This window comes from Neoarthrinium moseri (genome assembly GCF_022829205.1).
Source record: "Neoarthrinium moseri strain CBS 164.80 chromosome Unknown scaffold87_Wmoseri_CBS_16480, whole genome shotgun sequence".
NCBI lineage: Eukaryota > Fungi > Ascomycota > Sordariomycetes > Amphisphaeriales > Apiosporaceae > Neoarthrinium > Neoarthrinium moseri.
The window spans coordinates 99399-124004 of NW_026055201.1; the positions used below are offsets into that span (position 1 = coordinate 99399).

Genomic DNA, 24606 nt, shown 5'->3' on the forward strand with positions numbered 1-24606 from the left:
ATGGCATCAAAACGCGTGGAAACTGCGAAGAAGTATATCGACCACTTCGCTACCCTGGACACACAGATCCTAGAATCTATCCTTGCCGACGACTATTCTCATGAGTTTGGGCCTGCATCCATCCAACACCTCACTCCTCCGTCATTTGATAAGCGCGGCAAAATTGAGCACATGCAACGATTGCGTCGGATCCTCTCCGGATTTCCTGTGACTGCAAAACAATACATAGACAGCGAAGAAAGCAACAAGGTCGTGATTTGGGCAACCAGCAAGACAGTCTTCCGTGCTGAGGCAATGGATGATTCCATCTCTCCGAGCGAGTGGGAGTTCAACGGCGAATATCTATTCATACTTAGCATGGACGCGAATGGGGACAAGATTACGCGAACTGTTGAGTTCTTAGATAGCAAGGAGACAGTTGACAAACTTCTGGTGCTCATGAAGAAAGCCAACGAAAATCTACAGAAAGGGTAAAAAGTATCATAACCTCGAAACAAGGAATGATTTCAACACGACCATTAGTTTCTCCTGTTTTTTGATATATGGTTAATGATGGCGCCATATTTCGAAAGATTGCTGAGATTGAGATTTCTTATTGCACAATACAAGTTTAAGCGTATGATCTATATATTGGTGGTATGATGGTATGCCTTCACGTTGTTGTGGTAGACGGGATCTTCTATGAATCATGTTAGCTTCTCATTGATCCTGCATCACTTCGTCACTTATTCACTGGCAATTCAGCGCTAGCCTGCAACGCTTGCATAAAGCGTATTTTATGTGAAGTCAATGTGGGATCCGTATGCACCGTGATTCAGCGCCGCAGTCCTCTCTGGATATCAACTGGGTCTCATGAAGGTTGCGTCCCTATCCGCGACAATGCCGCCCTAGGCCGCGCCAGTCAAGCCGCGTAACGACAGTCCCACGGGCACCCACCTGCCAGTGTAACACGGCGCGGCCAGGACCGTTCAGAATACCTGGGCAGCGCAGGACATCATTGGAGAACGAGGTATGTCGGCATTCTTGCATAATCAGCTTTCATTGGTATCTGTCTCGGAATCTTAAGAACATATAGTGTCTGGCCATCCATCACTATCAAACAACCACCCCCCCGACGCCTCCATTGCGCTTCTCGACACCCAGGACCAGAGGGCCGCCACCAGGCCCACTCGCGTCTAAGCTGAGGGTTACGCGCTCCCTGTCGGGCACGACGCGGACCGACTCGCCAAGGTTCCGGAGGTCAGTCTCGCAGTGCTGCATGGCCGGGTCACCGCCATCCACGGGTGTGACGCCGCCGCTCTCACCACCACCACCCGCGGACGGGTGGCTGGCGTCCGCGGGACGGATCTCGCGGATGTCGACGTTAGGGTAGTTCAGCCAACCTTCGCGCTGGGGAATGAGCAGCAGCGGGACGTCGGCCTCGGTCTCGGCCTTGCTGCTCATGTCGTTGGACGAAGATGGCGCGGGGATGACAAAGTGACCCTTCCTCCTGCCACCGACAAGCCACGCGTCACCGGCCGCTGTGACTTCGTAGCTAAACTCCATGTCTGGCATCTCTTCCATGGTTGTCTCCGTGTCCCAGATCCGGGTCCACTTGAGGCGGAGTGTCGCAGGAGTCAGTTGGTTTACTGTCAATGCAGGAGAAGAGTTACTCTTCTCTGTGAGTTGTGTGATAGAATCTAGAGATGCAGGCGTGGGAGGCTGCAAACGGATATCGGCGGAATGGACAATGGCGATGCTTGGGATATCAACGGGAATGAGGATTGACTTTGGTTCCGGCGGAGTTGTTTGCGGGAGCGCCAAAGTTGGATTTTGTGTTTGCCAGCTTTGCAAAAAGTTTCCGAGGGCAACACAGAGGTCTTGACCATCCGCCCCTCTCCCAAGTGTGCCTAGTTTTGCAGCCCAGTTGATACCTGTCAGGCACGTTGTGGGAAACGAGGAAAGCAGTGCTGCTCGTTCAAGTTCAAAGGCGCCAAGATCGTGCTCAATATGTGGCAACATGGCTTCGACTAGTAGTCGTGTGTACGTCTGAAGTGGGGTGCCATGCAGTGCGTCTGTGACTGATTTCTGGACAAGCTCCACGATATCGTCAAGTGTAACGCTGTAGTACAGCTTCAAGTACATGGTTTTGTTCGCCTTAGGCGTAATAGCAACACCACTTTTCCGCTTGACTTTGTAGAGAAGGCTGGCAGGTTGTCTTGGGAAGACCAACACGGAGCTGCTTGGCGGTAGCCCAAAGCTAGTATCGAAGATCTCGGAGCCAATAAGCTCACTTCTAAACAACCGCAAGGGACTGGAACTGCCCGTTGAGACAGTAAACTTCGAAAGTAAAGCCTTGTGCTTGAAGACATCTTGTACGTTGACGCCCAAAGCAAGTGTTATCGGGACACTTGGCGTTCGCGAAAACACGAACGAACCATGCTCAGTGGTGTAAGACACATCGATCCTGACCGAGATGCTCGTGAAATCGTTCTCGAGCGTGTAGGGAAAGCGTATTTTGATGGCTGTCTCCGAAGGTATGCGACCAAAAGAAAACAAGCCAGCTTCGGGCGGCTTTGAAAAGCTGGGTGATTCCGAGGACATACTGATGCATGTCGCTTCGGACGTAATAAGGCGTAGACCACCGGTTGCGGCCTTGACTCTAATCTCGGCGCCCAGCAGATCATTCCAACCACAGTTGATCTCGATATCAACGGTGTTATTCTTATCAAGCTGGATGTGATCAGATGCAGTCATGCGCACATCTAGTGTCTCTAGACGATGAATGACAGTGACGCGGGGTGCATTTAAGAAGTTGGTCGGCTTGTTGGTGAATTGGCTGGTGGTTCGCTCGTGATAGAGGCACAGGTTATGGGTTCTAAGCTCAACCCTATCGACTTCGTACGAGCCAGGAATGATGACCTATACTCAGTTAGTGATCGGAATCAAGTACACGTAAGTAGTGACCTACGTTACTGTCAAGCTTGAGCCTATTCTTGCCAGGTTTGACCGTCGTAGGGTTTGAGAGCTCAAGCCAAACCTCACGCTGAGTACCAGAAATCTGGCCAACCATCCTCGCCCTGGCCTTTTCAATCTTCAGTTCGTCTACTAGTAAGCTGCTCATCTTCAGGTATACTGTGAACCCATCTCTCCCATCGTGATATTCAGGGGTTCCATCCACTTCCACACTAGAGAAGAAACTAGAAAGCGGGACGCGCATTTCGGTAGTGAGCTGCTTCGTCTCTGAGAGGAGATCACCGAGAAAGCCCTTGATGACATCGTTATCAGGGTAGTCAACTTCCTTTTTCTTGCCCAAGTGCAACGATTTTCTTTGGTTCTGCCGGTCTCGCTCCGCAGCAGAGGCCTTAGACAGCAGCTTCAACATGACCTTCACGAAATCATCTTTCCGCTGAAGCTGCTTGAGGCAGCGTGAGTACATGACGAGCATGGAGAGTTCCAGGAGGCTCCAGCCACTCTCTCCAAAAAACGGGGTCGTCCTCCAGAAAAATGCTGCCGCCGCGGCGTAATCCTCCAGGTGATATTTCAGAATGGCGAGATCGGCCATACAAGCCTGCACCGAGTGCGTATGGTTGGCCACGGTGAAATGTCGAAGGGCCTTGTCAGTCAAAGTCTCGTATAGCCTGTAGAAATCATCACTGTTATCCAGTGCGGTACGGAGCAGCTTGTTATCCAGGCCAGCGATCAGAGCGGCAAGCCCATGCCTTGGCTGGTCTACATCAACAGCCGGCGTAGAGTCTTCATCGAGGCTGATCTCCACCATGTCGATCATTGATGCTTCCCCGACGACGGGTACCCCAGCCCAGCCATCACTCCATCCACGCTTCTTGCCACATTGCTCCAGTATGTTCCGAGCCAGGACATAGAGTTCGGCCCTCCTACCAGCCAGCTCCTCCAGACCAACTTTAAGGAACACGCTGTTCTTGGCAGCTTGGTGCTCTGCAGCCGCAGCGCCTTGGCCGGGACCAGGGAAGACATTCGGACTAGGTGGCGGACGCATGCCCGTGGGACCGGTGCTCACGCGTAGCGACGACTTCCTCGCAGGGTGCATCATCGTCTTTGGCTCAGGTATTGCGGCTTTGGGCTCATGTCCGTCCGACGGAGCCACTGTAGAGGGAGGTATGGGTAGCGCCTTTGTCTCGGTCTGGGCAAGTATCTGCTGCGCAATAGAAAAGGCAAAAGCAGACACAAGATTTTCGATGACCTCACCGGCAGTAGGCTCTAGTAGTACTGGTGGCAACTTGTTGTCCTTGGTGTCTTGATCTCGAGCAAGAGCTGCTTGAATATCATTCCGCATGACCTGTGAGACCGAGGGGATGAACTCCAAAGTCCTCCTGCATATCTCGGCCAACATGGATAGATCCTCCTGCTCATTTTCAGCCTGCTTCGGTGGTGGCGCTCTGGGCGCGACGCCGTGGATGACAGATTCTTGCTGTTCCCGCAGCTTTGCCAGCAGCTCCTCCCTCGAAGACCAAACGTTGCCAAGGCGCTGCAGCAGCGCGATCTGTCTCGCAAAAATATAGCATCGGAAGTCGAGCACAGAGACTTTGTTCTCAAGAATCAAGTCCCGGTATGGTTTCTTGGTAGCGCTGATGGGTATCTCGTCGAAAGTGAAGTTTGGATCAACACCTCCCTTATGGGAAGCCTGCATATCAACGACTTCGTCCTCTCCACCGTCGTTACTCTCGCCCCCAACGGCAGCTATAGCTCTGAGAGTAGCTTCCTTCAGTTCCTCTGTGAAGTCCAGTAGTGAGTTGGCCGCGGCTCGAGATTCACCGGCCGCCTGGTCCCTGATAACCATGTCCAGGCCAACACTCAGTTCATCGTAGCCAACCAGCGCATCCTCTACGAGACCGACACTCTCGAAACCCCGGGCGAGACCTTCTTTGAGGATGAAGAAGGTGCAAAAGTTCCACCCTGGGAGGCTTCTTTGGGTATCCTTTTCCTTGATGTCCTCCTCGTACTGACTGACGCGCATATCAAAGCTTGACAGTATCAGATCCCTCATCTTGGAGATCAGGTCATTCCAAGCGTCCTCGCTCTCCTCGGCGGTCTCTTTGTAGCTACTGGGCACGGCAGAAACGACGCGCGGCAGTATATCGTACGGGACATCGTTAACGCCGATACGAATCTGGGCTATGCGGTCGGCAGCACCTTTGCTGCTTGAGTTGAAGTCGCTTCGCAGCTTCTCGAGGAGCGTGCTGGACCCAGTGCGCCATCTGGACGCAGCCGAGGTCTTCTCAGCGGCTTCCGACTTTCCAGTGACGCGGGACTGGGCGGCGGCGGCGGTGTTGGGAACGACGACGTGGAGGATCAACCACTCGAAGGCGTCGTGGTTCTCGGCGGTGTTGGTCTTCTTGGAGCTGCTCGAGCTGGGCGTGTGTGCCTTGATCCAGTCGCGGATCTCCTGGCGCACACTGCTCTTGTAGGAGTCATTGTCGTCGCAGCGCACCAGCAGCACCTTGAGATACGGCGTCCTTCTCAGGCCGGGGATCTGGTGGCGGCGGGCGGGAGTGCTGTTCCTGTGGCCGGCGGTCTGGTTGCCGGGTTCGGCGACAGCGCCCGCAATGTTCCCGATCTGCGTCTGGAAGCCATCGCCACTGTCGGCTGCACCGGCGGTGCTATTGTTGCGCTGGAGAGTAGGGAAGAAGGGGTCTGGCGAGAGGATGGGGCGCGGGTCGATGGAGCCCTCCGGGGCGAGCTCGATGTGCAAGGTGTCGATGGATCGCAGAGGCCCGGCGTGCGATTGCCAATGCAGGTTGCGGAGAGGAAGCCGTGGAATCAGGCCCGGGGCGACCAGCTTGTAGACGCCATGGGGGTCGAAGTATTCGACTGTCGCGTGCTCACGATCAGCACCGGATGCGGCTTCAGCAGGTCGAGGGACGGCGGATGCTTACCGGTGACTTTGGACGTGGAGAAGGGCTGCTCCATGATGAACAGCTTTCTGGGTGGTTCATTAGCTCATGATCATTCCAGAGAGTTCGCTTGCTCCTGTCTGGCAGGGCTCGGGTTCCCAGGGGCGCAATTCAATGAGGTATTGGGAACAAGGTGACAGCGTGAGGGCTCCGGTGCACTCTCCCCAGACCAGACCTCAAGCTATCCACCTGCGTCCGTCGCGGTGCCCGTCCCGTTGCCCGTCCCCTATGCCCCCTGTCCTGAGACCCTGGGGCGCGCTGGGCGGGACTGTCCCAGCCCTGCATACGGCAGGCGGTGACCAAGCTGCCCATCGTGCCCGTTGGCCAGCATCATCCCAGCCGCGAAAGCGGTGTGGTGACACGGGCGCTATTCTGCTCCGCCCATTGGAAGCCCTGGCGGTTGACCATTCCGGATGGGATGGCGGGGTCCTGGCAGAACTGACAAAAAGTTGATCCCCCGTCGCAACCCAGGTGCCGGTGCCCCGCGATGGCGTATAGCCGCTGTTGTGACACCGCTGGGTAGCTAGGTATCCATACTGACTTCCCTCTGACCAAGACTCAGAAAGGACTTTGGCTTTGGAGTTTATATACCTCGTCTACCTCCTGCTACTTATTCTGCACTGCGCGTCCTTTCCTCCATTCGACGACCTCACCTTTAGCCTCGTAAACTGCTGTGGACAAGCGCTTCGCCACCGCGAGACATGTCCTCCCTCCAGGCCATCCGCTACCGGCGCGGCGAGCTGCTGGTGCTCGACCAGCTGCGCCTCCCACACGAACACCACTACGACCCCGTCTCGACCTCCGAGGAGGCCTTCGACTGCATCCGCTCCATGCGCGTGCGTGGCGCCCCGGCCATCGCCATCGTCGCCGCCCTCGCCCACGCCGTCGAGCTGCACAGCGGCGCCCACCTGTCCTCGGCCGCGACGACTCCCGACGGAACCGTTGCCTACATCGACTCGCGCCTCGATTACCTCTACGAGTCGAGGCCCACCGCCGTCGACCTGGGCAACGCCATCACGAACCTCAAGAAGGTGGTGCGCGACGTTGATGTGCAGGGACAAGAGGCGGGCGCCGCGAGCTCCAAGATCGTCGAGGCCTACATCGCCGCCGCCGAGGAGATCTTCCGCAAGGACACGGACACCAACAAGTCGATCGGCGCCCACGGCGCCGCGTGGCTGCTGGCCAACGCCCCGGCCAAGTCGGCCGAGGGCAAGGTGGCCGTGCTGACGCATTGCAACACGGGCTCGCTGGCGACGTCGGGCCACGGCACGGCGCTGGGCATCATCCGCTCGCTGCACGAGGCCGGCCAGCTGGCGCACGCCTTCTGCACCGAGACGCGGCCGTACAACCAGGGCAGCCGGCTGACGGCCTTTGAGCTCGTCTTCGAGAAGATCCCCTCGACGCTGATCACGGACTCGATGGCCGGCGCCCTGTTCAACACCCGCCGGGAGCGGGACCACATCGCCGCCGTCATCGTCGGCGCCGACCGGGTCGTGCGCAACGGAGACACGGCCAACAAGATCGGCACCTATGCCCTGTCGGTCTTGGCACGCCACCACGGCGTCAAGTTCATCGTCGCCGCGCCCACGACGTCGATCGACCTGAGGACCGAGACCGGCGCCGGCATCAAGATCGAGGAGCGCAAGCCCGAGGAGCTGACCCAGATCAGCGGCGCCGTCGTCGGGAAGGACGGCAAGGTGGACACCAGCAGGACGGAGCGCGTTGCCATTGCCGACCAGACCGTCGGGGTGTGGAACCCAGCCTTTGACGTGACGCCAGCAGAGCTCATTGATGCCGTCGTTACAGAGAAGGGAGTTGTCACCAAGGGCGCGGATGGCAAATTTGACTTTAGAGACATCATGCCCGAGAGGTGGGCCGATGTCGTCGGTCAATGAAGCAGAGGTGGGAATAAGGACGAAAGAATGCATTAATGACGGAGAACTTGATTTTTGGGTATATACCACCGTCTATTCAAAAGTACATAGACCGCTGCATTATTCATACCTTGCAACTCAACTCTTCAACGCGTGCAGTATGAGCTTCTTGTAGCCCTCGACAGCCACCTCGAGCTCCTTGACCTTGAGCGCCTCGTCCGGTCCGTGGGCCACGAAGATGGTTCCCGGCCCGTACAGATACCGGGTGTGGTTCCCCTTGAGGTTGGCAACATCTGTCCCGTAGTTGACGGTTATCTTTTCGAAGCCTAGAAATCCAATCAGTCAGTGAATCGGGCATGGCTACATAGCTAGTATGGCGAAGAGAACGTACCATCCACCTCGCAGTTACAGTCGATAGCCCCGTACCCGTTGCTGCACTCCATATCCCACGTGCCCTCTTCGGCGTCTACGCTCTTGAGCACGTCGCGGATCCGGCCCTCGACGACCTGGGCCCCGGTCTCCTGGGGCCCAATGGCGATGCGCACGGCCATACGGGCCTCGGCCTTCTCGGGGATGACATTGAGAGCGACACCACCATCGATGCGGCCGACGTTGACCGTCGTGTTGCCGAGTCGTTCGGTGCTGCCCAGGTCTGTGTCCAGAACACGGACGAGCCCGCGCATCAGCACCTCGGTCGCACTCTTGCCCAGCCACGGGTACCCGCTGTGGCCGGCGTGGCCCGTCGCGCGGACGGTGCAGCCGAGGAAGCCCTTGTGGCCGCACGCCAGCTTGCCCTCGGTGGGCTCGCCGAAGATGCCCGCCGTGAACGCGGGCGCAGGGTCCAGGTGGGCGAGAGAGTCGCTAAAGTACCGCATGCCCTCGCCCTTGTTCTCTTCGTCTACCACAAACACGAGCATGACCTTGGCCGGGTCGAAGTCCTCCTCCTTGGATTGCATGAGATCCAACAGCGCCGTGATCTGCGCTGCAACCGCCGCCTTGGCGTCCACGCTGCCGCGCCCGCTGATCACCGTGTCTCCGTTCACCTCGCCATCCTTCCCCAGGTGCGAGGTGCCGTAGGGAATGAAGGGTGGCACCGTGTCGATGTGGCTGCTGACCAGCACGCGCGGATTCGGGGTCCGGCTCTTGCCGGGCCAGGCGAGGACGTTGAAGCGGGGCTTGTCGTCGGGTCCTGCGGCGGACGAGGCGCTCGGTGGCAGGAACTGGAGCTGTGCGTGCAGGCCCAGGTCGGTCAGGTAGTTCACGAGGAACGATCCCACCTCGTTCTCGGCGTACGTCACCGAGGGGATCTCGACGAGGGACCTGTGCAGCGCCAGGAGGGACTCGCGATAGTGTGGTGCGGACACATGGTCGGCAGTGGTACCGAGGGCGGCTTGGGAGGAGGTGCCGAGTGGTCTCTGCTGGTCGGCGTCCGAAATGAAGCTTGCGGCAACAGACGTGCTCAAGCTGCCCGCAAGGAGAGCGGGAAGTTGAGCTAGCAGCTTCATGATAGGAACAGGGTCGGATTACGATCGAGAGAATGACGCTCTATAATCTGAACAAAGCAATTGAATTATATCATTGAGACTAGGAGCCTAATTGTATGCAGGCGGGAAGGCAGAGACTCGGTCTCTCAATCATTCACTGGAGAAAGATGAGTTGCATCCATGAAGCAGCTTGCGGTGCCGGAAGCTCTTAGCTCTAGCTGCCTGAGCTACGGCGGGGGTTTGGGGCCCGCTTGCTCCATGTTCGGCGTGCTGGTCGGGGTCGGAGCTGAGCCGGAGTACCTAACGAGATACGAGATGGTTAGGTCAAGAGACAATGTAGACACACAGGCGCATGCTGACATCGAAAGCGCGGCAATTTCTAAACGATACTTGCGCAGCCGCCAATAACGCGTATCGCCATCCCCTTCAAGTCAGCGTGAACGGATGACATCTTGTTGTCTCACCAATGGCTATCACTTGCGGATACCGGCATGTTAGTGCTCCAAGTATACAGCAGAGCTTACTGACGCGGGGTAGTATCAATTATATTCGAACGATGTAGAGAACAGAAAACAAAAATCTTTGCACCTGCTCTCCATGTTTTCTACATCTAGTTGATGTACCTGAACTGGGGGTGCAAATGGCCCAGAGTTGCAACCTTCTCCTCGGGAGCTTCCAGGCGGTAGTCACGGCCGCCCTCTGCGCGTTTCTTGTTCTCCCTCCGCTGGTACACCACGAGCAGCAACGACGCGATGATGACTGAAATGGCAGTTGCTGTGTTCAGCGAGTTGCCAATGCGATACCCTGTACCCGCGTCGGTGTTGAGGTAGCTCCAAGTGGCTGCGATAGAACCTAGATAGTTCAGTTAGCTAGGGTTTATCATATTGGACTTGTTCCCACACACCAATGTTGGCAAATCCAGAAACGGCGCCATTCGCCACGTTCCTGACGGTATCTGGAGCGGCATTGGACAAGGTCCAGCCCAGAATCAGTGTGCCGAAACTATACCCACCCGCCGTGTTGAGGAAGATGGCCGCGTATCGAGCTTGGACGTTGCTAGAAGCAAGCCAGATGGAGTAGCCAACGACATTCAACCCCGCACACCCAGCGATGGCGATACCGTGCTTTTGTGTCTTCATCGTGACATACGCCACTCCAAGGCCGAACAACATGCCTACGAGCGGAGGCGGGACCGAGAGCAGCTGGATCTCGACAGTAGACCGGCCCGGGTAGTTGAGGCGCAGAATGGTGACCGTGAAGATTGAAAGACCCTGCACCGTGATCTGATCACATATGTAGATCCAAGCGCCGACGATCACATTGACGTTGATCACGCCGCGTCTGATAAGGGACCATGAGATCTTTTCCTTGTGCTCTCGTATGGCGGGTTGGTCATGGAACAAGCGTGCCATGGCCAGTGTGCGCTCGGCGTCGTTGAAGATGCGAGTCTTGGAGGGGTCGGCTGGAAACAGATATAGGGAAAGGACACCCAGGCCAATTGTAATAATCCTGCACTCTGTAAGCAGATGTACATCACAACGATCCGCGAGCATACTGACCCTTCGACCAGGAAGATATTCCTCCAAGAGTGGATGCTTCCAATGCTTCCTACGGACAACAACGCCGACGCCAGTAGACCACCAAACCCACCCGCCAGCCCAGCCGCAGCGAGCATGAAGAATGAGACGCGTGTCGTGACTTCATGGCGGCGGTAGTATCGCGATACGACATAGCTGAGCCCGGGGAATTGAAACGACTCCGTCAGCCCGAGAAGCAGTCGGATCGCGTAGAAGCTCGCTTGGTTATGGATGAAAGCCGTGCAAAGCGTGACCAGGCCGAAGGCGATGCAACTCAGGGGCAGAACCAGGAAGCCAAACTTCTTGACCGCCAAAGACGCGGGGATGTCGGCGAAGAAGTAGATGGTGTAGTACAAGCAGGCGCCAATGTTGAAGCCGTACGTCCCCAGGCCCAGATCCGTCTCCATGCCAGCCACCTTCGCATTGCCGAGATTGGTGCGGTCAAGGAAGGTCAGGAAGTACATCAGGAAAATCATAGGCAGCACGCGTAGGTCTTGTTTCCGGACCAGCCTGGCCTCGGCCACTGGGTCAATGACATAGCTGTGAGTGGCTTCTGCGTCAAGGACCCCGTTGTGGGTCGCGATGACGACGTTGCCGATAGGCTCCTTCTCGAGTGACATGATGGTTCCTATGCTCGAGATTGATCCTACTTGAGAAACATGTCAACATCACGAAGATCCCCAAATCGTTCTTATACTGTCGCGACCGGTAAGCAGGGTATGTTAAAGACAGGGTCCTTAGCCGACAATCTAGTCACTTGGAGTGGAGCTGCCGCTGCCGATCCGGGGTAGGATAAGAACTGTCGGTCACGCTAGCACACGCTCTCTCAGTAGGCTTTAGGGCGCCGGCTCTGGCGACAAGTCATTCTGGCCCCCTGTGCGAAGAGCGGATCCCGAGTTCCGAACAGTTGTGTTAGTGTGCTCTTGGCCAGCTTGGCATGTCGGCCAGGATGATGATAAGGACGGAGTCGAGCAGGCGGGTAAGGGAATCAAGCTTGCTGGTCTAGCATGACAGTCGGCGGAGATCCGAAACCAGATGCGCCTGGTGTTATCAAATAAGACAGGTAAGCACGACAGAGACAAGACCAGAAATTAGGCTTTAACCTTGAGCAATGGCTATTAAGTGGCGAGAGTAGCGACGGTGGAGACGATTATACCGTGATCCCGCTCATACCCTCCATCAGTCTCTTTCAAGTGCTATATAATAGCCAACGCCGCCTTGACCATTTCTTGGAAGTTGGGTATGCCCTTGCCAGTCACTGGGTCCCAGTCTAAGGTGTTATTCCAGGTCGCGTACGGAATGATGGCCCCGGGACCTCCGCGCACCTCGCCGGTGAACGGATTCTTTCCAGTGCAGCCCTCCGAGCCACCGTAGATTACGTCGGTAACAGGGCCATATTTTAGACTGTAGATGAAGGGATTAAGAAATCCCATGGTCGGCTTACCAGCCCGGAGCCGAGCATCATTTAACAGACCGATTACCCCAGCAACGATTGGCGTCGACGCCGATGTTCCACCTGCCAACCCCTGCGTGTTGTTATAGTAGTATGCGAAGCTAGCTTTTGTCAGACATGTTTCCTCTCCATGGTGTTCTTTCTGATATTGCATCCAGGCTTACCCAGGATCCCAACTATGAGCCGCGATGTCAGGGATGGCCCTCTTCGAGAAGTTGGTAAAACCACCGGCCGTGTAGTACTCTTTCGCCTCCAAGTCGATGCCGTTTTCGAGATAAAAGTTCACAGCATCGGCTTGATACCAACCCTGGGCGAAGTAGTTGCTGAAACCACCGCCGCTCCCAATCCATCCGACTTCAGGGGCCCAGGATTGCGTCCCGCCAACAGCCGTGATATCTGAAGTATTTCATATCAGCAAATGCCTTGAGATCGCTTGAGACGAAGACTATAAACCACGTACAAGGACAGCTGGCCGGAAAGAGAGGTTGGAACTCGGTATGGTTCTTGCCATCGTTCGCTACGCACGAGGCACCTGGTCCACTATCACCAGAAGACTGAAGGATCGAGATGCCTCGCAAGCCCATTATGCCAATCATGTCACACACACGCTTAGCATAATCAGGCGGAACAGTTCCCTCTCCATCGCCGTAGGAGTTTGAGATAACCTGCGGGAGCTCATCGTTGGTTTTCTTAAGCAAGTATTCGTAAAATTCCAAGTAAGGCTCGTTAGTATTATGTGCTGCATCGGGCATAACAGGACCGGGTACAAATGGCGGACTCCCTCCTGTGATAAATTCGTGCTCTGGAAGTGGGTATGAAACCGCGTTAAGGATCTGCGCATCCAAGTTGCCTTCGCTATAGGAACCGTTAACATCCTGGGTATCCTTACCGCCGTTTATTAACTCCACTGTAAAGTTTGATAATGGAATGCCGTATGCCTGTTGAAACAGGTGGAGATCCTCTAAGCGGGCAGACTGATTGATAAAACTACCAAAAGAAACGCGGCTGCCACTATTCGGGTCAGGAGTGTAACCCTCGATACCATAGGCGCTGCGAAAGCAGTCCGGCGTGACCAATGCGGAGCAGTTGCTTGTCGCGTTGGTGGCTCGTGGAGCGACTGGAACTAAGCTCTCCGATATTTTGGAGGGCTTGGTCGTGCCGAAGTATGTGGTAGGGTGGATTAAGTGAATATGGTTGGCCACCTCGTCCGGTACAGAGTATTGCTTGGTCCGTAACTTCTGAACGCCGGCGACGTCGTAATAAGCGAACCTGGTACTCAGGAGGCTGTTTGCCTTAGCAACTGTAGTCGCAAAATTGACGTTTGAGCCTTGTTGTGAGATATGCTCGACACCGTTACTTTGTAACCAGTTCACCACAGCAGCAGATGCGTTTGCGGAGGGTAAGAAGAGGGCATCGATCTCGTCCTTATCGAGGTATTTTCCGTAGTCCAGGCTTCCTGGGGTCGATACGGCCTTCAATTTGTCCTCTAATCGGTCCAAATTGCTCATTGTTAAGGCGATGGATAGCGTGATCGTCTGGTTGATGTCTGCTGCCATCGTCAACTTGACATTTCTCCCTGGGTTTGCCTGGCTCATCACAACGGAAAGCGCAGGTGTCACCAGCACGATAAGGAATATCGCGCCTAATAGGTTCTTGGGCATCTTGGTAATCTCTGGTCTATTGTTCATGAAAAGCTTGATGTAGAAAATATAAGGAAAGATGAGGCATGCACAGTCGACGACTGTGCGGTGATATTTGACCTTAAAACATTCTGGAGATCCAATCCCAACGGCGACGTGACGGAAGCCAATCATCTTATTGAACGTTGCAGTCGCCATATAGCGCTTCTACGTGACATTGCAGCCTCCATAGGATTGTTTGGAGATTACCCTTGCTTGAAAGTCGATACATAAGGGCGGAGATCTACGGCCCTGCCCAATTGGGACAATGAATGGAGACGAGCACAACTTTTCCGTACACACGATGAGGATTGCGGATAATATGGTAATCTCTGTGACTACGGCAGGCTACTCTACGCCACTAAGCAAGGTACACATATTATCGTGCATATAGAAAAACTATCGCAGCCCACAAAGAGCAATTTCCTGTCTAGAACCCAAACTTTACTTCTTGTAGCTTGCGAGTGGAAAAATTTAGGCGCAACAAAAAGTCTTGGGCTATTGGGAGAGGTGTCTAAATGTCACATGTATGTGGGTTTGAGCTAAAGAATCCTTCACTGGGCCCCGACCAGCGATTAAATGGTTAATGCTTGTCTGTAAGATTACTGTGGATATCCATCATATACCGACCAAATCCTTTATCTGATCTTCTAACGCCGGCGTCTATAGGTGTGAGTCCTTTGAACTTAATATGAATGATTCATGTATGAAACACTCCAACAGTGATACTACATAGTCCTTTGAACGCAGGTCCCTAGGAAAGATTGATCAAACAATTCTGTCAAGCGGGCTCCCATATTACGAGACCTCAGTCGCCTCACTATTTCTCTTAAGACAGGCACTTTATCTCGATACAAACGATGCCAGCAAACGAATAGACTTTGGCGTATTGATATGGCGTATCTGTCACAGCTACGTGACCCCACTTCTGACATGCGGTCCGTGCCTTCGCCCATGCCTAGAGTAGAGTAATTTCCTAGCGCAATAATATCGTAGGTTTGCACTCTTTTAGTATCTCCATGGTGGAATTAGAAATGTCTATGACTTACTTGCTAGGTAGAAAGGAGCTTAAGCGGCCCCTATATTGCAGCAATATTGCATCACTGAAGACGCAACCTATGTCCTCAAACCTTCTGCTCCTGGTTGGTCATCCAGGCCATTGTGTAATGTCTCGTATCTGCGCAGGCCTTTAATATCACAACGCAAGATAACCTACGGAATTTCAAGTGACCAGGTTACAAATGGATGCCCATCTGGAACCAGCAATGGGGCACGGCTATGTGTATACCCCCTTTACCAAAACGTATCAAAATGGCTCGTAGAATCACCGCAAACAAAGGCCAGCACATTTCTTTCAAGATATAATTGATTGCATAGTTACTATGCCCACTTCTATAATAGTAAACCACCTTCCCACTTTCCTAAGAGCTAACGCCACCATGATGAGAACAAATGAAAAGCCGGATTGCGAGCCACCCACCAGGTACGTAGCACACTAGTTTTAGACTAGAGCCTGGGGGAGACCGTGGTAGCTGACCTTCTCGGCTCCAACTTGCCAAGTACCGCCCTTGGTGTCGATGTTGTTCTTGCCGTAGCAGCTCTGTCCAGTCTGCTGCATCTTCTTAAGGTAGGTCTTGCAGTCATCCTCGTTGGGAGTGTGGCTGCCGTCGCCCATCTTGTTGTGGATCTCGACTGTACCTCCATTAGCTAATTTGCACACATGGGACTTTTGGATCACTTACAGTCAACCGCAGCCGGGATCTTGTCCTTCAAGGTGTAGCCGTCCTTGACCAGGGCAGCGTGGTACTGGCCGGGCCCGATGACGGTGGCCTTGCCGTCGAAGCTGTGGGTAACATGGTAGCAGTACTCGTTCACAGCGGCGTCGTAGCCCATGCCCCATTGCTGGTTCCAGATGGGCATCCATTTGCTACCGCAAGAGGAGATGCCATCCGTGGTGCGGGCCTCGAGAAGGTCTCCCTTGGGAAGATCTCGAACACCAAGGTCGATGATCTCGATGTTGCCTCGGCGGAAGACGCGCCCGCCGTTTTCGTTGTGGACACCGTAGTCCTCAACAGTGCGAGCACCGACGCCTTCCTTCTTCACACCATAGTCCACTACGGTTCGGCGAGCGTTGTTGTTGTTGTTGTTGTTGCGCTCGGTTGGGGAGCCAGCCACGAGACTAGCAGTGGCAGCCAAAATGACAGTGAAGGCGGTAGAACGCATTTTCGGTGGTGTAAGGAGTTTTGGGGGTTGGAGACTTTTTACGAAGATGGAATGCGACTGCTAATAGAAGAAGTTCCAGTTGTGAAGATGATGCTTGAATAAGAGCTGTGCGTAGAGATGATGTGAAGGGTGTGATGATAGTGATGATGAGAGATATCTTCACTGGAAGAAAAACTGATACTTATACATGTTTTCTCTTGGTATACTCTTGAGAATGCGGTGTTGGCGTGGCCAGTATTCCTGTTGAAACTATCCTAGCCTCGTGGCAACCAGCAGCTTCTGCGCCATCATACGCCATACCTGAAGGATGGACCCATCGTGACCGCAGATTCCAATCATAGAAACTGTTTGTTTCAAGGTAATAGTATGATCCCATGGCCGCAGATTCCAAAATAGGAGCTATAGACAGCTCAGCCCGGTGCTGGGGTAGTCACCGTTCTGAAGCTAGTTCATGATTCTCTTACGCTGCGCCTCGAGTTCTGCCAGTATGGAAAGTTCATCCACTACGGGAAACGGATTATAATCCATGGTAGGATCGTCCCACAGTGTCCAATCATTGAAAGTGCTAGATCCCTGGTGGAAAACATGGCTCCGCGAGCGCAAAATCTAAAATCGGAGGTATATTAACAGCCAGGTGGTCGTGGAGTCGTCATAGCTGGAGTTGGTTCGTGATCCTTCTGGGCTGCGCCTTCCGTTTATCCAGTTTGGGAAACAAGTTGTGGCCATAATAGGACTGGATTGCCTCGGCGCGTTGGAGTGGGCGGTCGTAGACTTGGTAGCGAAGGTGTCTGTGCCGTAGATACAAACCCTGTGCGACTGAATCATGCGATGGAATCCTTAGTGCTACGCCTGCTAGGATGGCCTCGCTTGTTGGCGCGTGGCGACCTCGGAGCCGCGCGTAGTTCTGTAATGAGCAGGGGAAACATGCAAGGCTGCGGCGCAGCGTTGGCCCCTCTTAACCTGCAGGATGGATATGGCTCTTGGGGGTGCTTCCCAGCCCGCGGAGATTCGGAGCTGGCTTCGAACCTTTCCGCGCTGCTTCGTCATAATTCCAGTGATCCAAAAGAGTCAGACGCAGGGTCTCAATTGAGGCGTTGTGTTTTCGACTTGTCTTCTTGGCACCTTTCAAAGCAGCACGATGTTATTCACTTCACCCAATTAAAGTTCGCGCGATCTGATTACAGCCTACCAACAAGACCTGGCGAATGTTTCTCCTTGCAGTATCATGGGTTTGCTGAAATGTGGTGATATAAACGAGGGATGTCTAGTTCCGCAATTATACTCGAAAAATGATGGACCAAGTGATTTTGGTGAACATGGGCCCACTAATATTGTGTTCTTCGATTGTCAGACTAGTCAGCGTAGTGCATATACACACCTCTCTATATCGCTTTCAAGTACCTCCCAGATCTGAGACGAATCCTATGACAATTGTATTGGTAAAACTTCAAATTTCCCTATATAATGGCAAGTCTATGATTCGTCGCACACGCCGTTCCCTCCCGTTTCTTTGTCCTCCAAATTGTTGCACATGCGAACGGCATCGTTCGCTTACAGCTCATTCCGGCCAGGAAGAGGACCTCCGCCAAGAGGGACGTCTGCAGCGGCGCCATGTGCTGCGGGGACAGTGAACAAGCAGTCGATCTGGAAGGTCTTACTGCATGCAAACGAAAGAGCCACGCCGGTAGAAATCAAAACCAATCCAGCACCGACATCGTCGTTCCATCTTTGCTCGTTTAGGAGAGGTGCCAACTTGAATGATGAAGCCGTGATGATCGCCGACGCAGTCTTGCAGCAGATTTGACCAGCGTCTCTGGCCTCAACAAGGTCCGTCTCAGAGTGGCGGATTGCAACCGCGGTGACATCTGAGCTAGGCACAAAGTCTCTAGCGTGACCCCGTTCGCCCTCAGCCGAACGTCTGAGCTTCTTCGTGGGATCATCTGGGGGGTAGAAGTTGTTCATACACGTGTTGGCATCGCTCGGGCAAGAACCTGAGCAGCAACTATGATCGAAGACGAACTTGGAGCAGTAGTCGCGGCAGACGCCAAATTCGTGCGACGCTGAACTGAAGGCTTTTCCGCAATTCTGGTAGCAGCCATAACGAACGGCGTCCTTGCTCGCGCCGAGACATTTGCTGCAGCCAATGTTTCGGTCGGTGGCGAGTGACGGCAGGACCAGGCTCGCTAGGAGGCCAAAAAGAGACGCCTTCAAAGACAACATGATGTTTGGAAAGGCTAGAATAGCACAATAATTTAAACAATAGACAAAGATGAGCAGGAATGTTTGATACTGTTGGTTCGTTGAGATCGCTGGTTGAGAAAACGCATGCTCAAACCAAAAGCTGGATAATGGGACAGTCAAGTAGCCCAGACATATCTATGGGATATACCATAGCACCGCATACTGCACCTCCAGGATAAAAATAGCCAAAGGTCGAATGCTCTATTTCTCACTGTTGGCTTCGGATATCCGCAAAAAGGCAGTTGGATCCTCGGCACCGCCTCCTACTCTCCCAATTAGCGCTGAGCAACTGTTACTAACTCCCACAGGATCGTGCGGCAACACTATTTCAGGGTCTTAATAGTATGATTCCTCTACAATCTGATGTCAAGTATGTCAAATCAACAGATCCGCACAGCCTTGGAATCAGGATCATGGCGCTGTGGGGGGCCCCTGTAGCTGCAGCTACCCCTGCAACACTAGCCAGTTACTATTACCGGTATTTTCCGCAGTGCTTTTTTGCCGTCAACCTTTGCAGCATGATCGACTGAAAAAAACTTGGCAGCGAATCCAATACCCACCATTACCTACGACAATATTGCCTGCCCGCTAACAATAAAGACATGTCAAAGGGTTGCGCAGTGCCTACGCGCTTGGCTCTCAACATAACTAGCCGCGCTATCGGTTCTGGAAGGAGCCAATGTGTGCGGCAACACGTCACTTTCCTTTTTTTTAGTGGTCTCATTTGATTCCGATTTCGTGATTTGGAAAATCACAGAAAAAATTGAATCGCAGACGCAACTGACCGTATCACAGGATGTCAAGTCAGGTACGATCGCAAATTAGAAACCTTTCGTGCAGCTGTGCAACTGACTTGCGATATTGTAATAAGATTACCACCACTTCAATGCCAGCGAGGGGGCATACAAGCGTCCGCCCGAGGGGCATCAGAATGCTTCCCGCTGTAGCTTTGGTATCTTCTCTATTTGCAGTATACTATCTTGACTCGGCCCCCATTCGCTACCCAGGCGATGGTCCCATTGCAGAGGGCTTCAATTTTCTACAAGGCATGTTCCTGTCTTTTGGAACCCCATTTCTGGCATGGAATGCCGCTGCAAATTCTCGCGGGATGCTACAATATCTCGCAATCGCCGTTGCAAGCACTCCCTCACTTGTCTTCTTCACCCTGGCCAACTCTCAGCCGACCGTTGGCTTGCTTTGGGGCAGTCTGGGATTCTGGTGGGCATTGGGCCTTTTTACCACCAAGAGTCAAGATCTGCAAGCGGGATTGCAATGGCTAGGACGGGCTGTATTGATGAAGATAGTGGAGGCTAGCTCGAAAAGCGCAGCACAGATAGCCAATTGAATGATACTCATATGCTCTATTGAATAAAATAGCACTTCACGAATGAATGACCAAGCCTGGCATTGGGCAAGCGTCACATTACCTATCTGAGTGCACATACCGACTTTTCGATACACCTTGCCTTGAAAGACTCTTCTTATGAAAATCTCAACTGTGCATGCATATCATGTCAATGAGCCAAGAACAGCGTTTGGGACTTTGCTGTTTCACAAGACAAACGGCGCGGAATTCCCAGGCTTTGAAAAATTTACCTTCATTGTAATCAGAGTGTCATGGGATGTTAGAAGTAGGAAATCGTAAGTTATAATAGGAAACCCCTTTTCATTGAGTCTATCATGGTCAATCAGTTGATGAAACTGTTCTATCTTTTATTGCCTGATAATTTCGAATGCGCACGAAAACACCCCGGCTCCTACCCCGTGGTACCAACCCGCCATGAGGACTATCCAACTGTGGCCTATGGTAATCATTCCCTATTTCTTGACCTGCTTGAACAACCATCCGGCGTATGTCTGACAGCTATTCGTTACAACATTGTAAGTGGGATGGTCGCGGATGTAGTCAGCTCCTGTAAGCTTATAAGTATCCAAAATTAAGAGAGAGCGGCGGTTCATCAAACCTACCGAGACCGCGAATCTCGAGGAAAGGGCTTTCTCCGACTTCTCCGGCCAGCTCATAAACGTGCTTATGGGCATTCGCAATCCACTGAGGCAGCTTGTTGCCATACATATCGAGGGGGTGGTAGTGGTTGGCCCACCAGTTCTCCTCGTATTGAGCAACCGTCTGCTCGCCCTGGATGCCGCCGCTGCCACCGTCGCCACGCTTGCGCATCTCAAACTGCTGGCCACGGAACTCGGGTCCGTTGGACCCGGTCACGATGTTGCCGATGACCAGAGCAACGTGAGTGAAGTACTTATTGCAGTTCCACTGACCATCAACGGCAAAGTATTCATACAACCCGTATCGCTTGTTGGGGTCAATGGGCTTGCCAGCTTTCTGTAATGCAGCTGTAAGGACGGCGTAATTGTCAGTGCCGGGAGTTCTCTTGACGATGGCGCTGCCGGCCACAGAAAGAGTGAAGACGGAGAGTATAGCGAATAAGAACCTGAAAGGATGCATGTTGCGTGATTGATGAGTTTGAAAATAATGACAAGGGAAATCGCAATGAGCTCTGTATTCTATCTGCAATGACGATGTAGTGTATTGTAGTGGGATGTTCTGATTTGATCACAGCTTCAGGATTCATTTGGCCATTATTATAGTATTTCCAAACAGCCCGGAGTATCAGAACTCCAAGAGCATGACCTAAGAATAGTGACTTGGTGGACCAGAGACATGGAGAAGGCTGAGTTCCTGGTCCGGGTTCTCGTGGATATGATGCTGGAAGGAAGGAGGAACGACTTCAGGGCTTCCAAGCCTGCCGGGTGCTATAAACAGTGCATTGAGCTCTGGGAAGCTGCATCTGGGCTTGACCAACAAAACTAGTTCCTTTGCAAAGTCCGAATGACAGTATAGTGCATCCTACATCAGCAAGGTCGCCTACGGGGCCGGTCGATGCCGCCAATTCCTTTGCATGGTCTGAATGTAGTACAGTCCATCCTGCTCAAGTCTGCGAAGTGGGCGGTGCAAGAAAACGCTTATCAGGCTTGTGTTAAGAATAGTACTATCCTACTATTCTGCCAACCAATGATTCAATAAGTGATGGACTAGTAGTATCTCGGTTAGTTAGCGATTTGCGGCACAGGTTTCGCCCCCTAGTTAGTAGTCGTACGATGCTGTAGGATTAGGGTTCTGTGGGATTTTAGTCACTGCGCACTAGTCCGCCCCACACCAGTATAGCTGTAGATCTGGCCCCGGGGTAGTGATGCTCGCTTGGCGCCGCCAAGACAGCTGTGCCTCAGCTTGCCGAACATGACGTGACTGGAACCAGACAATGCAACTTACTCATCTCGCAGACCCTTGGCTCCACGTAAATAGGCACCAGGTTGCATATTGCTGCCATTCCATGACTGCATCATCATCATTGTACAAGCACGAGTCTCAATTCTTTTGACCTATCGCACTTTAACCCCGACGTCAGAATCATGGGACAGTCATCGTCGTCAAGTTTACAGCAGGGCAATACCGCGCTGTGGCCCAAGGTGCAAACACTTGGTACAGTTCAAGGGAATGTTGGGAGAGTGGGAGCTACACTAACCTGGCAGCAGAGCAATTCCAAGAACGATTTCGCACTCTTTTCGCCTCCGGGTGTATCTCCGAGCCAGAAGCAGAGTGGTTGGAGGCTATAACGGCCAAGTTTGGGACGACAGCAGAAGACTCAATTTGTAAGATTTCGAGAGCCGAATATCGAAAGAACCGCACTGACCTTCGCTCAAAGGCTGGACAGAGTCCAATTTGGCAGACTTCCTTGCTATTACACTACCGGATCACCTGCAGGCGGACCTCCAGATAATGAGGCCTCTCATGCATCGATGCATGTTGCGGCTCAGCTCGTTCCCGTATCTCAACCAGCCCAGATCACCGCTAGGAAACGATTCCATGCGCATGGCTCTCTCTATCCTATTACAGCGGCATGAACAGGTAGGCCGGCCTATTGGCATCACCAACCGCGAGACTGGTTCACTAGAGAAGCAAGCACATGGGCTGCGATCTTTGTTATTCCAGAGCATGCGGTCAACGCAAATGTCGAGCGGCATCGATGCTAAGAAAGGCGAAAAGAGAACTGAAGCGGATGATGAGTTCTTGCTACAAGCTCATCAGTTCGTATCTAGCTTCAATGACAGGCGTCCGGAGTCTCGGCCAACAGTAATTGAGTGTGGCCCTCCAATCATTCCGGTCCAAGAGCTGCCGTCGTCGAACTCGGCCGACTACAGTGGTACAATTCCTGAAGATGAGTTTAAGTCACTGGTTAAGGTCTGTAGTGAACTTGGCCTCAAAAATAAGGGAACAAGCTCCAATATACAGAGTAGCGAGCTGCGTAACACTAATGGTCCTGGGACAGTTGGATGGGAAAATTTCGAAGCCGTTTTCAGCTCAGATGAGGTAAATACAACATCACAGGAACCCGCTCTGATCCAGTAGTAACATTCTTAGCAATCGCTATTACTTGACGGGTTGGCATGGCTATTAACACCACTTGTCTCGCCGACCGTTGACATTGATTTGATAAGAAGCTCAACGAAGGAGAAAGCTACTACTCTGCTAAAGGGAGCTGGGGTGCCTGTTGCTAATGCTAAGTATGCATGGATGAGCAGTTAAGAAGGAACAAACAAGAAACGATGGTGTATGAGCATAAGGGTAGTAAAGCGGCGTTATAACAGTAGACGGCAGCTTATACTGGCATGGATCAAAGATTTCTTTCCATCAAACCCAAGCGGGGTCGCACTACTTCTGAAAAACGATCAACATATTTGAATATAAAAGTTCAACATGTATGACTACATGACAAAATTACGCTGATGGACCCTTCCCGTCAGGACTCGATTCTACCTGGACACATTGGATCGGCAACCAGCACGGAACTTTGTAATACTTCATACTTGTGCGTAGAAACTGCAACTTTGGAGTTGGTTGAGATGTATAGAACTTTGTGGTAGTACTGTTTCGGTACACGGCAATATTCTTGTGTATCCTCAAGTCTGATAGCCTAGTTGCCACCAATTCGACGCGGCTAGGCTCGCATTAATGGAATTAGAGGGGTTTCGGCATGCCATCTGAACTCTACAAGCGACTCTACCGATATAGAGTGCATGAACATAGCCAGGACAGAAGGCATTGGGTAGAGGATCTGGCACGATGGTGCCATATGGACTCCCAGTCAAATATCGCCGCCGTTAGATGTCCTCCCCGTCGCAAGGAAGGAAGTATGCCGTGCTGCGGCCTCGGTGGACGCGCCGAGGGCCGAGAATTATTCTAAGATTTGTCTTCCGGATCGAGACAACGACACTCTACGTTCTATCCAGTCTGCCAGCCGTGGCAATATGGTCGATTCAGACAAGCTCCTGTGCAATCTGTGATGGCTTGCTGCATAATATGGCACGTGGCCGGCTGCCCGCTAGAGAAAAGCTCATCCAGGTCGCTTACTGCTACAACCATGATCGTCCTAGATCTATCACGGCATAGCAGGAGCCACGTCGGCTGGCTTTGCCCTTGCGGCTTCGTTATTGTCTGCAAGTCTTGAAAAAAGGCAAATCGAGGTTCATCGATAATTTCACGTATAACGTGGTCGAGTATGCGGCGAGATACTGAGCTCGGGCTGGTGAGACGTGATATAGAATTGTGGCTGTGCTTTTTCGCGTTTTACTTATTCAATTTCCCCCTTTTCCGTAGACTTTAATAGACCATCGCACTTTTTGCCTTCATTTTCACGACTATTCGGTTTGGCGACCGTCGATTTATACGTCTATCTTAGCCACACGAACAATGTACGTTCGATTCGTCGACACTGACGAGGAGAACTGCGTTGGCTGAGGTTGTGTTACTTGGGGAATATGGCCCAGGAGCATCACTCCAGTTAAATACCAAGCTATCCTTCCTGACCATCTCAGAATCTGCGAGACTGCTCCTGGACTTGACTAGTACTTAAGCCATCTAACAGTAGAGACTAATATGAAAATATGGTTTTTTTTCGTTTTGATTCTTTCCACGAATAAGTAACCCTCTTTAACCGAAATCGACTCAGAAAAGGCTCTTCGAAGATCGTTAGGTTCGGTAAGTGACCTGCGCCACAAATGAAGAGGCATGAGATATGGCCAAGCCAGCTAAACACCCGGTTTACTAAGAGACTCTCCTCACCGAACATTGGCCAAAACTGTTGCA

General features: G+C 52.8%; 11 protein-coding genes across 11 annotated transcripts; 4 read left to right on the plus strand and 7 right to left on the minus strand.

Annotated features, from left to right (window-relative positions):
• JN550_012504 (uncharacterized protein) lies at positions 1–474 on the plus strand (the record flags this gene model as incomplete). The annotated part of the gene is made up of 1 exon (XM_049310987.1): positions 1–474. The coding sequence occupies one exon, from the start codon at positions 1–3 to the stop codon at positions 472–474; it is 474 nt and encodes a 157-aa protein (XP_049165548.1).
• Positions 475–1095: 621 nt separating this feature from the next.
• JN550_012505 (uncharacterized protein) lies at positions 1096–5928 on the minus strand (the record flags this gene model as incomplete). Its single annotated transcript, XM_049310988.1, has 3 exons — positions 1096–2901; positions 2951–5829; positions 5895–5928. The coding sequence occupies 3 exons, from the start codon at positions 5926–5928 to the stop codon at positions 1096–1098; spliced, it is 4719 nt and encodes a 1572-aa protein (XP_049165549.1).
• Positions 5929–6613: 685 nt separating this feature from the next.
• Positions 6614–7807, plus strand: JN550_012506 (uncharacterized protein; the record flags this gene model as incomplete). The annotated part of the gene is made up of 1 exon (XM_049310989.1): positions 6614–7807. One exon carries the CDS (start codon positions 6614–6616, stop codon positions 7805–7807), a length of 1194 nt encoding a protein of 397 aa, XP_049165550.1.
• A 117-nt stretch (positions 7808–7924) lies between these two features.
• On the minus strand, positions 7925–9291 carry JN550_012507 (uncharacterized protein; the record flags this gene model as incomplete). Its single annotated transcript, XM_049310990.1, has 2 exons — positions 7925–8112; positions 8178–9291. 2 exons carry the CDS (start codon positions 9289–9291, stop codon positions 7925–7927), a joined length of 1302 nt encoding a protein of 433 aa, XP_049165551.1.
• A 589-nt stretch (positions 9292–9880) lies between these two features.
• Positions 9881–11467, minus strand: JN550_012508 (uncharacterized protein; the record flags this gene model as incomplete). The annotated part of the gene is made up of 3 exons (XM_049310991.1): positions 9881–10122; positions 10175–10779; positions 10830–11467. 3 exons carry the CDS (start codon positions 11465–11467, stop codon positions 9881–9883), a joined length of 1485 nt encoding a protein of 494 aa, XP_049165552.1.
• A 576-nt stretch (positions 11468–12043) lies between these two features.
• On the minus strand, positions 12044–14114 carry JN550_012509 (uncharacterized protein; the record flags this gene model as incomplete). Its single annotated transcript, XM_049310992.1, has 3 exons — positions 12044–12401; positions 12465–12696; positions 12761–14114. The coding sequence occupies 3 exons, from the start codon at positions 14112–14114 to the stop codon at positions 12044–12046; spliced, it is 1944 nt and encodes a 647-aa protein (XP_049165553.1).
• Positions 14115–15480: 1366 nt separating this feature from the next.
• Positions 15481–16202, minus strand: JN550_012510 (uncharacterized protein; the record flags this gene model as incomplete). Its single annotated transcript, XM_049310993.1, has 2 exons — positions 15481–15671; positions 15722–16202. 2 exons carry the CDS (start codon positions 16200–16202, stop codon positions 15481–15483), a joined length of 672 nt encoding a protein of 223 aa, XP_049165554.1.
• Positions 16203–17753: 1551 nt separating this feature from the next.
• Positions 17754–18422, minus strand: JN550_012511 (uncharacterized protein; the record flags this gene model as incomplete). The annotated part of the gene is made up of 1 exon (XM_049310994.1): positions 17754–18422. The coding sequence occupies one exon, from the start codon at positions 18420–18422 to the stop codon at positions 17754–17756; it is 669 nt and encodes a 222-aa protein (XP_049165555.1).
• Positions 18423–19374: 952 nt separating this feature from the next.
• Positions 19375–19788, plus strand: JN550_012512 (uncharacterized protein; the record flags this gene model as incomplete). The annotated part of the gene is made up of 1 exon (XM_049310995.1): positions 19375–19788. One exon carries the CDS (start codon positions 19375–19377, stop codon positions 19786–19788), a length of 414 nt encoding a protein of 137 aa, XP_049165556.1.
• Positions 19789–20261: 473 nt separating this feature from the next.
• JN550_012513 (uncharacterized protein) lies at positions 20262–20907 on the minus strand (the record flags this gene model as incomplete). Its single annotated transcript, XM_049310996.1, has 2 exons — positions 20262–20356; positions 20412–20907. The coding sequence occupies 2 exons, from the start codon at positions 20905–20907 to the stop codon at positions 20262–20264; spliced, it is 591 nt and encodes a 196-aa protein (XP_049165557.1).
• Positions 20908–21872: 965 nt separating this feature from the next.
• Positions 21873–22869, plus strand: JN550_012514 (uncharacterized protein; the record flags this gene model as incomplete). Its single annotated transcript, XM_049310998.1, has 4 exons — positions 21873–21942; positions 21996–22112; positions 22166–22701; positions 22753–22869. 4 exons carry the CDS (start codon positions 21873–21875, stop codon positions 22867–22869), a joined length of 840 nt encoding a protein of 279 aa, XP_049165558.1.
• Between the last annotated feature and the right edge of the window lie 1737 nt (positions 22870–24606).